This window comes from Suricata suricatta, chromosome 13 (genome assembly GCF_006229205.1).
Source record: "Suricata suricatta isolate VVHF042 chromosome 13, meerkat_22Aug2017_6uvM2_HiC, whole genome shotgun sequence".
Lineage (NCBI taxonomy): Eukaryota > Metazoa > Chordata > Mammalia > Carnivora > Herpestidae > Suricata > Suricata suricatta.
This window is the reverse complement of record NC_043712.1, coordinates 284,985-301,194: the sequence shown is the minus strand read 5'-3', so window position 1 is coordinate 301,194 and position 16,210 is coordinate 284,985. Positions and strand designations below refer to the sequence as shown.

Below are 16,210 nucleotides of genomic sequence, written 5' to 3'. Positions count from 1 at the left end.
GGTCCCTGGGATTGCTTCCACCCCATGGCTTCAATACTGCCATGAACCATTGTGTACAAATAGCTCTTTGAGACTCTGTTTTCAGTTCTTTTTTTTGTTTTTTAAATTTTTTTTAATGTTTTATTTATTTCTGATACAGAGAGAGACAGAGCATGAGAGGGGGAGGGACAGAGAGAGAAGGAGACACAGAACCGGAAGCAGGCTCCAGGCTCTGAGCTAGCTGTCAGCACAGAGCCTGACGCGGGGCTCGAACCCACGAACGTGAGATCTGACCTGAGCTGAAGCCGGAGGCTTAACCGACTGAGCCACCCAGGCACCCCTGTTTTCAGTTCTTTTAGGTATATATCCAGAGTGGGATTGCTGGGTCACACGCTAATTCTCTGTTTAGCTTTTTGAGAAACTGCCAAACTGTTCTCCACAGCGGCTGTGCCATTTTACGTTCCCACCAACAGCGCACAAGGGTTCCACTTTCTTCATGTCCTTTTCAACATTTGTTTTCTGTGTGTGTTTTTAATTGAGGTATAATTGACAGTTTTTGTTTTTTATAGTAGCCGTCCTAATGGTGTGAGGAGATATGGTTTTGATTTTCAGTTTCCTGATGATTAGTGATGTTGAATATCTTCTTTGGAGAAATGTGTAATCAGATGCTTTGCCCATTTTTTAATCAGGTTGTTTTGTTGTTGAGTTGTAGGAGTTCTTTATATATTCTGGATATTAATCGCTCATCAGATAACGTGATTTGCAAATACTTTCTCCCATTCTGTAGGTTGTTTATTCATTCTATTGATTGTTTCCTTTGGTGAACAGAAGTTTTTAATTTTGAAGAAGTCTAATTTATCTGATTTTTCTTTTGTTGCCTGTGCTTTTAGTGTCGTATCCAAGACACCACTGCCAAGTCCAGTGTCATGAAGCTTTTCCTGTGTTTTCTTTAAGAGTTTTAGAGTTGTTTACAGCGCAGGTCTTTGGTCCATTCTGAGCTACTGTGCGAGGTGAGAGTCTTGCTCCGCTCTTTTGTACGTCAAAATCCTGTTTCTCAGCACTGTTGAAGGAAGTCCCTTTCCTCACTGTTTATGCCCCTGCTGTGTGCACAGTAAGACTTGGTAAAATGGAATTTGAGATGAGGTCCAACTATTTCGAGGCTGCAGGTGATTTTAGGGCAGCAGATGGAGGGAAGGGTTAGCTGTGTCTAGGCAGTCTGGAATGAAGGCCACACCGCTCATCAGGACGAGGGCTGTGACAACGGTACTACAGTCTTGGAAGCCTGAGACTGAGACAGAGTTACGAGCTTGGCAAAAACTGTGAGCAGAAGACAAGTTAGAGACGTAGTATGGATATCTGTTGTGCCATTCCGGGGATGGGGGGCGGGAGGACGCTGCAGTTGCAGCCTTGAAAATGATAGGCCATGAAAGCGCTTCCCTTAGCAACACATTTGCCTAAATCAGGGGTTAGCAGACGCTTCCTGTGAAGGGCCGGGTCGACAGCGAGTCAGGGTCTGTGTGCCGCCAGGGTCACTGCTGCGTCCTGCTCCTTCTCTCCGTTGTTCTGAGCTTGCAGACGCTGGCCCGCGTCATCGGAGCGGGGCCCAGCCCACGTGCGTCCGCACCAGGCCCTCTGGTGGCGGCGGGCTTTGCACTTTATCTTCTCTCTTTCATCTCCTCTCTTGGTCAAGGCAAGTTTATGGGGGGAAGGAACTGCGTTTTGGGGGCGTGTTGTTTCAGTGACCATCTGCTTGTATGTAATTATAGTTACTGTCTTTTTTTGAAGCATGCGACCAGTAAGGATCCCAGAGAAGTTCGGGAAGTTCGAGATCATGAGGAGCCAAAAGAGGAGATCAGCAAAACCCTTTCTGATTTTGGCCGACAGCAGCTTTTACCCCCCTTCCCACCCCTTCATCAGTCACTACCTCAAAACCAGTGCTACGTGGCCACCACAAAGCCACAGACAGGTAATGAGACCCGACAGCGGTCTCTGCTCTCGGAATGTATGTTCTGAACCTGCACCTCTCGAAACTAGAAACGCGTTGACTATGAATGCATGTGTGCTGTCGGGGAGTGGGGTCAGGGTCTCTGGGTCCTTCTCTGCTCACCCGTGAACCTGAATAGAGGTGTCAGACCTGTTCTGAAACCAGCCGAATCCCGACCTTGCCTTCTATGCCTGTCGTCAATCCCAAAATGAAGATGGTTTTCATTAAGTCTTACCCCCTTGTTCTGACTGGATAGAAGACCCTTGATTTGAGAACAACCCCCCTCCCCCCAATTTCTAAGTCAAGTGCTGTTGGAAACAACAGTGTATTGACGAGACCTTTGGGTGAAGGTCGTGGAGAAGGAGGTTTGGTTCTGAGGTCAGCAACTGCCGTGGGCACTTCTCACTCATTTGAGCTTGCTTCTGTCCATGGTCAGTTGAGGGAGTAGGTGAGCATTTGATCTCTTAGCCCGTCCTTTGCAGGAGGTGGGGCTGCAGGAGCAGCCCCTGCAGGGAGGATGCCGGGGTGGGTGTCTCTCCAGCCAGGGGCCTTCCTCTGGAGCCTCTGAGACACCCACAGTTCCTACAGAGAGGAGGTGACTGTCCCTATAGCAGAAAGGCCCTTTCTGTGAAGTCTTCCTCTGTATGAGGCTTCCCTGGTGTCACCCCAGGGAAGGCTACAAAACCCACAACTTCCATGCCTGCGAGTGCCTCCCTCTGAGGGAAAGCACCGTCGCGGCCGCCTTGCCTTATCCCAGGATGGATAGCGCGCCCGTCCGTGTCACAGGGTGGTGCTCCTTGCTGCTGGCCAGGTGTCCTGGGATGAGTGGGGGACATGCGGACCCAGCCCCCTGTGACCTTGTTCCGGGTAGACCACCTCTGTGCACTTTCTTCTTCAAACCTCGTTCCTCCCCTGCCCCGTCGTGCTGTTTTCCTGGGGGCGGGGGGTGGAGCGTCGGAGCTGGTCTTCTCTCTCTGCTGGTATTTTAAATTACTGTGATGCTGCCTCCAGAGGTTCGTTCCTTTCCCATCCGGTTGTAGCACAAACGGGAGGGCCAAGCAGACTCAGTGGCTGCAAAGTGCATCTTACTCCCCCTCCTGTGATGGTCCAGGACGTGTGTCTCAGCCTGGGCACAGCTGTGCCTGGCACCGGTCACCCTCTCCTAGCACAGGATGGTCCGAGCCGTGTTTCCTTGGGGCCAGATTCGCGCTCAGAGCCACCCCAGTGGGGGGCAGGGCTGCGTCGACAGCTGTCCTGAGTGCCCGTGTGCCTCTTGGCCTGGGGCTGAGGCGCATCTGGCATCCTTGATGCCATGCGCTTGCGGGGTTGTCTGTGTGGCATAGTTTGTGCTCTTGCGTGCTTTTCCCGTGCTCTTTTCCTCTGCTTTGTGGAAGGAAATGGAACGGAGCATAGGTTTTCCAGCCTTTGGTAGAGTGGTCTTCAGTTTTTTTTAAACCCTAAAGCTTAAAAAATATATAGACAGCCTCATTCTATTTTTAAAAAAATTTTAATGTTTATTTTTGAGAGAGAGAGAGTGTGAGCAGGGGAGGGGCACAGAGAGAGGGAAACACAGAATCTGAAGCAGACTCAGACTCTGAGCTGTCAGCAGAGAGCCCAACATGGGGCTTGAACTCAACCATGAACTATGAGATCATGACCTGAGCTGAAGCCGGGCATTTAACCGACTGAGCCCCCCAGGTGCCCTGACAGCCTATAAAACTAGTCGACCTGGAGCTGCTTTATTCAGAACAGCGTTAGGAGCCCCCAGTCCTCAGGAGTCCCAGCTTGTCTGGAAACCCCCAGACCCTGCCCCCCTCCCAGACGTTGGCCTTTTCCTATCTTGTGCTTCCCCTGACCTTGTGTTCCTGTGTGGTTCACTTCACATACCTCTTTTCCCTTGGTTGATGGACTGCTGGGTGAGGTGGAAGGTGCTAGGAAACGGTCCAGGGCCTGGTGGTGGCCAGTGCCATGTGGCCACGCTTACTTTAGAGGCGGACACACCTAGAGACGGTGCCATGTACTCGTTGTGGGGGAGGAGCAGGGTCGCAGGGAGGCAGACCGGACCCATCTCCGGTGATGGGCAGACAGGCCACTTTCCCTCCTCGGCCTCCCTCGTGCAGCTGCACTGGTCCTGGAGATGGGACTGGCCAGAGGCAGGGGACCAGGTGTGGGGGGCACTCCAGGGCCCTGCTTGCTGAGGGGCGGAGCGTTCACCCTCACACTTCTGCCTGTTTGCTGCAGGCTCATCGTGTTTGCCATTCCTAGGGCTGAGTGTTTATAGTGAGTAAAATAAATGATCTGTAAAGTCTTAGCAGCTTTTTCTGTGCCACTTGGAACAAGTAAGAAATGCCTGTCACTGTTGTGGCATGCTAATGATTTTGGTAATCAGAATTTGTGAGTTACCACCTACCTTTAAAAAACATTTGAATGGTGTTTCTTTTTCCTTTCTTGTCCCCTTTTGACTTTTTTTTTTTTTTAGCTTGCTTGCCTTTTGTTTTAGCAGCTGCAGTATCTCGGAAGAAAAAACGAAGAATGGGAACCTATAGCCTGGTTCCTAAGAAAAAGACCAAAGTATTAAAACAGAGGACGGTGATTGAGATGTTTCAGAGTATAAGTCACCCCACTGTGGGCTCCAAGGTAAGGCGCGCCTGGCTGTTCGCACGTGTCCTGGGAGACCCACGCCTCTGGCAGGACCTCTTGGCCACGAGAGCACCATGGGAGGTTGTTGGTAATCTGATGCCTTCGGTCCCTGATGAAGGAACCCAGGCTCCGAGGCGCCTCGCTCTGGGGCACAGCCTCCTCCTCAGTGCTCCCTGCCGTCCCTCCCTCGCCTCTTCCTTGGCCCTTCCCCCAGCGGCAGGGTCTCTGCACCCCACCCTGCAGGCCTCGCCCTGGTGGGAGTTGGCAGGTTGCTCCTGATGCTGTGGTTCCCAGTGACAGATCCGCCCTTGCCCGTGTTCCAGGGCGACAAGGACCTGGGCGCCAGCACCCTCCACGTGAATGGGGAGAGCTTAGAGCTGGACTCGGAGGAGGAAGAGTCGGAGGAGCTGGATGAGGATGAAGACCAGGGCCCTGAGCAGGCCGCCGCATTCCCCTCGGAGGACAGCAGGACCTCTACGGGGTGTGGGCCTGAGGCCGGCCGCACCCAGAAGGTAGGCCCTTCTCACTGCTCGTGGAGGGGCTCACGGTCCCGAGAGGGGCAGTCTGGTCGTCTCTGCCTCAGTCATTTCCCTGTTTTCCTTCTTCTTCTTTTTCTTTTTTTTTAAGTTTATTTATGTATTTTGAGAGAGATTTGGTGGGGGGGGGGGCACTTGCAAGTGTGCCTGTGAGTTGGGGAGGGACAGAGGTCGAGAATCCTGAGCAAGCCTTGCGCTATCTGGGCCCTGGGATCATGACCTGAGCAGAAGTCAAGAGTCGGACGCTTGACTGACCGAGCCACCCTGGTACCCTTCCCTCTTTGCTTCTGACTTGGGTTTTTGCATTCTATTTCTCTTGAAGTTTTACATTTATTTTCGTTAGACGAGTGTTTGTCGTCTTGTGCGGCACTCTCTGAAGTAAATGTCTGGAGCTCGTTCGGGCTCTAGGTGGACAGGAATACACTGAGGGTGGACCGTGTGCCAGCGGTGCTGCCTGTTTGTGGCCTTGGCGTGGCTGACCTTGTTCAGTCCTAGGTGGGCCCCGGGTGCGGTGCTCCTGCAGGGGAGGCGCTGACACGGGAGACCTCTCTTGTCCTGGCTGGAGGGGGCATCCTGGGTGCCGGGCAGTTTGTCCGTGTCCACCCGAGGACGTGCCCTGGGAGGGGGCAGCATGCCGGCTCAGTCCCCGGGCACTGCGTGGGCCGCCCTAGAGCTCCACACAAGGAGGGTGTCTGGGGGCAGCAAGCGCAGAGCCAGGTAGAATGCAGTTCCTGAGCAGATGCTGACATCTGGGCCTTCATAAATGAAGTTTATGCTCGTGGTTCTCAGGGGGATGAAGTAGACGAGCCGGGGAGGGGTTGAGAATCCGGCGGTCACAGGTGGGTGTGATCCTGCTGTTCGGTGGATCCTGCTTCTGGAAGAGAACTTGAACTGTCTTTTTACAAGACGGGCTATCGTACCTGATGAAGTTTCTAAAACTCATGGTAGGCAGAGAAGTTCCAAATGAGTTCATTGAAATAATGACCTGTTTGAAATGTCTAATTTTGCCGACCAGCTTTTTAAACTTTGAGTCAAAGTGCTGTGCTCTGGAGATACAGCCTTTCTGGCATGTGTAAAAAGCAAGTCCCTGCAGCTCTCAGAGTTTCGGGGGTTTCTTTTCTTGTATTAGAAGCCAGGCCTACTGGTCTTGTCTCTTCATGATTTTTGGGTTCTGTGTTCTAATTACTATAAGCAGACCTTTCTTAATGGTGATTTTAAATGAGTTAATGTAAGCTGTCTTATACTTCATTGGTTTCTTTATGTATGAATATTTGACTCATGTACATTTGTTTTGGGATAAAATATGAGTTAGATACACTCAAAACGGTATATTTTTATAATACATATATTCTATCTCAGGAAAGCTTTTCAGACAGAAGGTGAGGTCAGGGTCCCAGAGCTTCCCGCAAATGGTGTCATGCCGTTTATTAGCTGATGTTTCTTTCCCTGCTGATTTAAAACGGCATGTTTCTCGAACACCGTATGGCATACGTTTCTGGATTCTCTCCCTTTTAAGATTTTATTTTTAAGTAATCTCTGCATCCCATGTGGGGCTTGAACTCACATCCCCAAGATCAAGAGTCACACACTTCACTGACTAACCCCTTGGATTCTCTTTTTGATTGAGGTTCTCCTCTTCTGGAGAGAATCCAGATACTAATACTGAATGACTCCACACATTGAACATTGATAGAAAGGAACAAAATTAAATGGATATTGAGACAACAAAAAGAATCAAGAAGCAGGTGGAAGTAGAATCAAGAGGGTAATGTGGCAAGGTGGAAAACCAAACAAAATGACAGGAACAAATTGAAATAGATCGGCAGTGCTAATCACCATTAACGGGGTTATTATGTGAGCTGCTCCAGAAAACAGAGAGCGCTGGGAACGGATGCCGGCTTCTTCTGAGGCCACACTCACTGTGGTCCTGAGTACAGTACTGGTCAGACTCAACTGTGTATTCACAGGATAGCGATCGTAGAGAAGGTAGTGCTTCCCCCAAGAAGGTGTTGAATTATGACAGGAAGCCTGTTGATAACACTTACTAGATTAACAGCTTAAGTGAGGAAAACCAGCCTTTTATAAAGTTCGGCTTTGTTTCTTGGATATGGGGGATGACCTCATGATCCCCCATGACGAGGAACGGTTCACTGATCAGAGTGACTGTATCCGTGTGCCGCCGCCTGGTTCACAGGCGGGAGTTGTCCCAGCCTCCTCTGTGCACCTTCCTGGCCACCACAGGCTTGTCTTTGCCCTTTCTGTGCTTTATGTCAGTGGGGTCGTGCACACGCTTTTGTTTTTTGGAGTGCGGCTTGTTTCACTCGGTATTATGTTGGTGAGGGTTATTTATAGTATCCCGTTCGTTTTCATTGGTACATTGTAACCATGTCCATAAAGTGGTGGGGGGGGGTCTCAGACTCTTCCAGAGGGTACATGGGGTCAAAACTATTCTTGTAATAGTGCTCAGATGCTATTTACCTTTTTAACTCTTGCTCATCAGAGTTACATTGGGGTTTAAACATTTCCCAGTTTAAATTTGTGCAGTAGGGAACGCTAATAGACATAACCTAGATCAAGAAAAGTGCTTTGTCATTCTCAGTGATTTTTAATAGAGCAAAGGTTTCCTGAGACCGGAATGCTCCAGAGTCACCACAGTACAGTATTCCTTTGGATGACTGTTCCAATTTATGTGTCCATTCCACTGTTGGTGGACATCTGGGCTGTTTCCAGTTGGGGCATCACAGATGACATTGCTGTGAGCGCTCGTGTGTCCCTGGGCGCACACCTGCGCCGGGGCTGCGGCGTCCTGGGAGCGGCGGTAGGCATGGCCACACAGCTCTCCCGCTGCCCGCCGTGCTGGCTTCACAGACTTGGCATTGCCCAGCCAGGGAGCGTAGTGGTGTCGCTTGGTATTTCTGCTTCACATTTCCCTGATTTCCCAGAAGCTTGGGTACTTTTTCACACGCTTATTTGCTGTTCAGATGCCTTCTTTTGTGAAGTGCCTGTTGACTGGTTATCTGGTTAGTTGTCCTTTTTAAAAATCATTTTGTAGGAAATGAGCTCCTATTGTATGTGTTGCCAACATATCTGTTTTCTTTCAAGATTTTTTTAAAGTTTTTTATTTACTTATTTTGAGAGAGAGAGAGAAAGTGTGAGCAGGGAAGGGGCAGAAAGAGAGGAGAGAGCGAGCATCCCAAGCAGGCCCCACACTGCCAGCGGTGAGCCCAGTGTGGGGCTCAGACTCATGAACCGTGAGATCATGACCTGAGCCGAAGTCAGACTGAGCTGCCCAGGCGAAATATCTTTTTCCACCGTGGCTGCCCTTTCACTGACGGGTCGTCATCCTTGTCTTGCCGTGTGGGTCGGAAGCCAGTCCCAGGACGAGTCGCACGGCTGTTGTGGGCCACAGTATCGTGGGGCATTGTTTAGGGGAGGACTGTACCCTCACCTCCTAGCCCGAGGCTGTGACGGTGCCTGGTGACCGGAGTTGTGTCCTGTGGGGTCAGGGTCTCCTGCTTGCCACCTGCCTGCTGAGCCTTTACCCACCCTGTGTGATCTCTTCCTGCCTCAGTACGTCTTTGCTCCACGTCAGACTTCAGTCTTGCCGGCTGGCATGCTTCTCTTTCCAGTTTCCTCAGGTTTCAACTTGTGCTTTACTTCTTGCAGGCGACCTGTGTATAGTGACCCGCACCCCTCCCTTTATGGTCCCTTTCCAGGAGGTTCGGGAGAGCTGGGGTTGGCTCTATCGTTATTCTGCCTATTTCAGTTGGCAGATTCATTGCTCGATCTTTTAAAAAGAAAAACTGTCTAATGACATATAAAGATACTTACATTAAATAAACCTAACTGAAGACATCAGAATCCTACCAAAGAAGGTTGCTTAGTGGTGAACATTTTAAAACATTTCTAATGAAAGAGAGAGGGATTACTCCTTTCTCCCCTAACACGAGCCCTGCAGTGTTGCTCGTGATGCTGTAAGATGAGAACTAGAAGGAAACATTAATATTTAAAAGGACACAGGAGGAGAATTTGCCAAGAATATAATCATCTATATAAAGAATTCAAGAAAATCAGCTGAGGGACCATTATAACTAGTGAGCCAAACTTCCGTGTAGTCAAGACAAAACAATTCGTTTTCTTGTGTAGTTGCAACAGCCAGTTAGAAACGGGGAGGACGGCAGTATCAGTGACACCAGTCAGCCCGGGGGGCCTGGCGGTCAGTCGATTAAGCATCTGACTTTGGCTCAGGTCTTGATCTCAGAGTTCCTAGGATGGAGCCCTGTGCCAGCGGCCTCTGAGCTCAGACCTGGAGCCTGCTTTGGATTCTAGGTCTGTCTATCTGTCTGTCTCTCTCTCTCTCTCTGCCCCTCCCCCACTTGTGTTTTCTCCCCAACCCCTCAAAACTAAATAAATAAACATTAAAAAAATACCAGTCATTTCTAGGAGTATTTTTTAACTTTTCTAAATAGACAGTGTCAAGCTATGCAAACATAAAGATAATAGTGAACAATTGCCAACACTTGGCCAATCTTGCCTATCCACACACACATGGATTGTCTTGAAGAAGATATTTCCATAAGGATCTTTAAAAGAAAGGACTCTGAAAAACAAAACCATAGGATCCTACCTAAAATTTAGCTGTAACCTTTCAATTTCACCAGGGTACTTAGCAATAAATTTAGTAGGAAATGTCTGTTACCTAGAAGAGAAAAGCTGAACCTTTGCTGAAAGAGGTTGAAAAGAGACATATGTTCACAGAAAGACATATTAATTTCCTGAGAAAAAAGCCACTGTTTGAGTGAAGACCCTTTACTTACCTGAGTGATGACCCATTGTTTGTGAGGGAAGAACCCTGACGTGTCCAGAGGAAGACCCGTGGTTCGGCTGAAGGAAGACCTTTTACTTGTCTCCGGGAAGACCCGTTACTTGTCTGAGGGGAGACCCCGTGTTTGTCTGAGGGGAGACTTGTTACTGGTCTAAAGGAAGACAAGGAAAGGTCCTTGTCTGAGGGAAACTCTGTTACTTGTTTGAGAGAAACCCATGGTTTCTTTGAGGGAAAAGCCATTGTTTGAAGACCGATGATTTGTCTGAGAGAAGACCCTCTCCTTGTCTGGGGAAAGGCTCATTGTTTGGGGGAAGACCTGTTACTTAAGGAAGACCGTTTCCTTGTCTGTGAGGAAACCCATGATTTGTCTGAGGGGATACCCTCTCCTTGTTCGGGGGAAGACCCTCTCCTTGTCTGAGTCTGAGGGAAGACTTGTTATTACCTGGTGTTTGTGTGAGGAAGAGAGACATACATTGGTGTATTACCTGTGAGGATAGAAAAGATAAAGACAGCAGAAAAAAATGGAGGTACCAGTGTACAGAAAATTCCAGAACATGTGGTGATTACAAGAGCTTCATTCACAGAGTTAGCTGTGTTGGCGCTGGGCTAGCCCGCAGGCAGGAGTGGGCCTCCGTGTTCAGGAGCGTGAGAAGCACTCGTGTGATGGCCCTGGGGGCTGCCCTGGACCTTGGGTGGTGTCCAGGGTGCGTTGTGCATTCTGTATTATTTTGTGACCTCTGGGAATCATTTTACTGTTTTGTTACTTAAAGTTTTTTTAAACATTTTTATTTTTGAGAGAGAGACACAGAGCACAAGCAGGGGAGGGGCAGAGAGAGAGGGAGACACAGAATCCGAAACAGGATCCAGGCTCTGAGGGGTCAGCACAGAGCCGGACACAGGGCTCGAACCCGCAAACCGTGAGATCGTGACCTGAGCGAAAGTTGGACGCTTAATTGGCTGAGCCACCCTGCTGCCCCTGTTTTGTGACTTTTTAATTGAGTCCTGCTTCACATAAAATGCAACAAGGGCACTGATCCTGGACGTGCTGGGGGAGCTGCCTTCCGATCAGCACGGAAACGGAGCGACGGGGCCCACGGCCGCGGCCCCCGTCTGTCCCCCGCCTGCGTGTGTGGGACCGTGCCTTTCTGGAGTCCCCGACGCGGACGCGTCTCACGGTTGTGTTTTCTTCCCGGCTTGTTCGGCCGAGCAGACGGACGGCGAGTCTGAAGAGGAGCAGGAGTCGGCCGGCACCGGGGAGGAGGACGAGGACGGAGACGAGTCGGACCTGGTAACCCCAGCCCCGCGCGCTCGGAACCGGGCGTGCCGGCAGAGCGGGGCCCAGACCTTGGCGAGGAGAGGAGCGGGAGGAGCGGGAGGAAGACCGCTGAGCAGAGAGCCCAAGGCCACGGGCTCGGCGCGGGTGCTCGTGGGCCAGGCAGGGCCAGGCAGCCGTCTGGGCGGGAGGTCAGGGCCCTGGCGTGAGGGGCTGAGGGCTGGGGAGGAGCTGGCGGTCAGGGCGGCGGCCACGATTCTGCCCCGTGGCCCATGTGAGAGGGAGGGAAGGATCCGAGGGGTCTGAGGTGGAGCCGGCTGGGTGTCACGTGGAGGGGAGGGGCCAGAGGGCAGGGGTGCCGAGTCTCTGGGAATCGGGGAGCAGGGGCTTGGAAATGGGGGAGAGCACGAGCCCCAGGACAGGGTCTGGGAGGCGCCCAGCAGGTGGGCCTTAGGCGGTGAGGGAGTCGTCGTGAGACTGCCGAGGGTCAGGGAGCTGAGAAGCGCTGGCAAGCGGGAGACGTGGGCCGCCGGCTCCGTGTGTTTCAGGAGGCCCTGGGAGGGGTCGTTGGGCTTGGCGATCAGCCTTCGTTTCTCTGGAGTGGTGGGTTGAGAGGGACAGCGAGCTTGGGGGTAGTGCTGGCGGAAGTTGGGTCTGAAGTTTGGCAGCAAGGGGGCAGGGGTGAGACAGAGGGGACGGAGCACAGGCACCCGGTAGTCAGAAGGGCCCGCGTGCTCCTGTCTCTGGAGCAATCTTTCCACCTCCTTTGTGCTCATCCGTAGTGAGCAGGGATGCGAGGTCCTCGCTCCAGCCCGGTGACAGGTGGCAGCTCTGCTGTGGGTTTGTTTGTAATTCGTGGTTGTTAGATGCCCTTTCTGCTCCCAGACTTCAGAAACAGGTAGTCGTAAAACCTAAACACATTGTAAGGTAGTTATAACTTCTTTCCTTGTCATTCATATAGATAATTAACGGGGACGTAGACTCTGAAGCAAATTGAGGCCTTGAGTGTTTCTGTTCTCAGGAGCAGAATGAATGGCTACATAAGTTAAAAGTGAATTTGCTCACTGGGAGCGTATTTATTTAGTTCCTGAGTAGAACCTCCTCATTCTTTTTTCTGCCAAATTCGAGTAAGATTTATAAATTCCATTTAAATGTTCTTGGCCTTCCTTTTTTCTTTTCTTTTCCTTTCTTTTCATTTTCTCTTACTTTTTCTTTTTTTCTTTTTCTTGCCTGTAAAATAACAACTTAGAGTGATGTAGGGGAGAACATGAGTATTTTTAAGAATGAGATCAGAAAAATGTCTGGAAGTGAAATTAATCTTTCAGTTGAAGAACTGAGAAGTAGCAGGTATTCTAGTTTGCAAGAAAACACTCCTGTTAGTCCCTTTTCCTTTCAGAGCTCCCATGCTTTGCTTTTTTCTATTCCTGCCCCTTTGGTTCTCAGAGTTCTGAATCCAGTATCAAGAAGAAGTTTCTCAAGAGGAAGGGGAAGCCTGACAGCCCCTGGATCAAGCCCACTAGGAAACGGAGACGGAGAAATAAAAAGAAGCAAAGCGGTATCCTGGGTAAACGTGGTGTCCACACTCTCGGACTCTCTGGGTGGCGGTGGGGCCCCGGGAGGCTGGCCTGGGGCGCGGGTAGGGGTTCTGTATAGGATTTCATTTGAAAAAGGGCTCCACTGTTTTGAGGGGGGGGGAATGTCTGAACTTTGTTATAGACATTCAGGTGATCTTCAGGTGGCTGCTGTCTGGCAAACCTCCCTCGATGATGCTGGCTTCGTTGTTGAATGTTGAGCTAACGGGGATCATTCATCTCCTTCCCCGTTATATGGTTACTGTGTCTACCCTCAGTGTCAGGTGCGGGCAGCGTCAGCCTGGGCCCACACAGTGGGTTTTGGCCCTTTGGTCAGATTCCCCTGTTGTGGAAGTAATTTTGTTAAAGAGGATGCAGGGAAAGAAACGATCCTGGAATCCAGAAGGTGAGCAGGCCTCGTGGGCCAGGGGTCACTTCTTACAGCTTTGTTGCCGAAGATTTGTTGCTTGTGATATAGTGTACGTAATTCAGGTCCGACGCGGTGACTTTTCGCACACGTGCATGACGCTGTAGCGCGTGCCCTGCTGCCACACGGTGGCCTTGCCCTCCTCCCAGCCAGCCCTTTCCGTCCCGAGGCTCCTCCCCTCCACACTCTGCTGCAGGTTGGTGGGCATGGTCCAGGGCTCTGCTGTAGCGGACCGTTGGGTAGACACCCTTTCCCCGGTGGCTTTTTGTTGCGTAACTTTCTGAGTCCTCCACGTTGTGGTGCCCACGGATCGTTGGCCGGGGTGTGGCTGGCCTGTGGTTTATCGTTCGCCTGTTGATGGACATTTGGGCTCTTTCTGGTTTTTGCTTCTTCCAAATAAAACTGCTCCGAACATTTGTATATGATCTTCATTGAATAGATGCCTTCATTTATCTTGGGTAAATATTTAGGAATGGAATGCCTGAGTTATATGCTGTATATCTAATATTTTAGGGAAGTGCCAGGCGGTTTTCAGTAAGAAACCTGAGTACTGCCCTCTTTTATGTTCCCACGGCCGCATTAGAAATCCACCTCTCCGTGTCCTTGCCATTCTGGTCATGGTTGCTGGGCCTCTGTGGTCCCGGCGCTGCGGGGGCGCCGCGGGCCGCCCTGCGCCTTCACTTTGCACTTAGCGAGTGAGGAGTGAGGCGGCACGCCGTGGCCCTGTGAGTTTTCCTTTGTCAGGGTTTCTCTCCTTTGCTCATTTAAAGATCAGATCGTACACCTCATTGACTTGGAAGACTTGCATGTTTTGCAAATAAAGTCCAGTTTATGAATTATTTTCTTTTAAAATTCATGCTTTTTGAGACCTCTGAAATCTTTCACTAAGTCAGATCACAAAGATTTGTCCTGTATTTTCTTTGAAGTCTTGAGTCATTGCTGTGGGTGGTGTGCAGCAGGGCCGCACTTTTTGCGTGTGGATGTCCAGTTTTCCCTGCATCATTGCTTAAGTTGACCTCTTTCTCTATGTCACCCTTTGAACCTTTGTCAACAGCCACCGTAGGGCCTGTTTCATTTGCTTGCTTGTCTTTACACCAGCACCCAGGGCTAAGGAGCCTGTGCTCTAGCCCCTAACACAAGTCGGTTTGCTAAGTGGCTGTCCCCGGAAGCGCAGAGGATTGCTGTGTGTGGCACCCACCAGCCTCCCGTGAGCTCCGTCTCCTTCCCTCATTTCCTCTTCTCTTTGCTGCCGGTGACCAGCCTGTGTGGTTTTTCTGCAGGCTAACAGAAGCATCGCTAGACCCAAGACTAGGATGCGCATGCTTCAGTGTTTATTCACACAGGAGTTTGAATTGTACTTCTTTCTGCAAAGGGTTTAAGATTGCACAGACTACTCATGTTCTTCAGACTTGTGATGATTTCTCACCGTGGTTGGCTTCTTCTGGTCTGTCCACGAGCCAAGGTGCAGAGTGTGGCACCTGTTCAAAGGCCTTGGACGCCACACTGCACTGAGTTACGGCTCACTTACTTGTGATCACTGACAGATCGTCGGTCATTAATATTAGGAAGGTTGGTGTGAAATATTGGCACCTCCCCGTCGCTGGCATCCAGTATTACCCTGTGTGTGTGTGTGCTATCCACAGACTTCTGTGAAGTCTGCTCACACGGCGAGGACCCCGTGGGCTCTCTGGGGGTGTGTAGATAGGCTGGGCCTAGTCAGCCCCCGTGTCACAGACTCCTCGGTTGCATTCAGATAGTGTTGCCCTGTGGTATGTGATGTCCTTCATAAACCACCGTGTCTGACGGGTGGACGTGTCCCTGCGTCCTGCGTCCTTTCCCTGTGAACCCTGAATTCAGGTGTCTGTGGGGTTGGGCAGGTTTTCCTGGATCATTGCACATGGCACGGGGTAGCTTCTTAGCTATTTTTCATCAGCTGGTCTTTCAAACCTGTAATCAGATTTTTGTGTTTTATTTTTTAAATTTATTATTATTATTTTTTAAAATTTTTATCTTAGCAAGCAGGGGAGGGGCAGAGGGAGAGAGAAAGGGGAAGAGAGAGAGAGAGAGACTCCCAAGCGGGCTTCATGCTCAGCTCAGAGTCCGGCATGGGGCTCGATCCCGTGACCCCGGAATCATGACCTGAGCCAAAATCAAGAGTTGGACGCTCAACTGACCTGAGCCACAGTGCCCTTGTTTTATTTTTAAAGTAGTATATACAGAACATTTATTTCCTATGTTTTTATATATTTCCTTGATTATTTGATCAGCTTTTACCTAACTGATGTAGTTCCAGAAAAAGACGTTTTTTTACACGTTACTTCCTTGTTTTTCTTGATACAGCTCCCCCTCCTCCCATGAACCATCTGTGGACATGGGGGAATTAGCAGAAGGATGCACGGGAAAGAATATGTTAGTGAGGCGACCGTGGCCTGGGCAGCGATGGGGTTTGGGTTTGGGTTTTGAATGGGTTAATCAGCATTATGCCTGGTCTCTGCGGGAGCGGCGTGGCCCCAGCACAGCGTCTCACGGGTCCCTTTTGAATGCAGGTTCTGAAGCATATACGTCATCTTCAGGAAGCACAGAGCAGACGGCAGCGGGAGACAGCACGGGATACATGGAGGTCTCTCTGGACTCCCTAGACCTCCGTGTCAAGGGGACTCTGCCCTCACAAGCAGAAGGTGAATGGCAGTGCTGTGACCGGGCCAGGCACCGTCTTGTTTGCTGGGGTGTTGGCCTTGTATTAACGTGATGCCCCCTGGTGGGTAAGTCATGGAACGTTCGATTAATTGCATCCCTCAGAGGGGGCTGAGTGGACGGTCGGGCGTGTGTGCCTGGTCACCTGCAGCCCTGGAGTGAAACTCCTCACACGAGAGCAGGCTGTTGGTGGTCTTGGCTTACCTTTCTCTCTGCCGGCCAGGCATGTTCTTACGTAGAGTTCCTGGTGGAAGCGTGTCCTCCTTCCCTGCGGACTCAGG

At 50.6% G+C, this 16,210-nt stretch overlaps 1 protein-coding gene across 12 annotated transcripts in view; it reads left to right on the top strand.

Moving 5' to 3' along the window:
- Positions 1 to 16,210, top strand: part of EHMT1 (euchromatic histone lysine methyltransferase 1) — a 138,622-nt gene that overhangs the window by 71,529 nt on the left and 50,883 nt on the right. For 7 of the 12 annotated variants that reach the window (XM_029920822.1, XM_029920817.1, XM_029920821.1 and 4 more), the window contains 6 exons: positions 1,765 to 1,945; positions 4,443 to 4,600; positions 4,927 to 5,115; positions 11,175 to 11,252; positions 12,681 to 12,801; positions 15,782 to 15,913. In XM_029920822.1, the coding sequence (XP_029776682.1) occupies positions 1,765 to 1,945; positions 4,443 to 4,600; positions 4,927 to 5,115; positions 11,175 to 11,252; positions 12,681 to 12,801; positions 15,782 to 15,913 (859 nt within the window). The remainder of the gene's footprint in view (positions 1 to 1,764; positions 1,946 to 4,442; positions 4,601 to 4,926; positions 5,116 to 11,174; positions 11,253 to 12,680; positions 12,802 to 15,781; positions 15,914 to 16,210) is intronic. The other 5 variants (XM_029920819.1, XM_029920826.1, XM_029920824.1 and 2 more) reach the window with 3 other exon arrangements.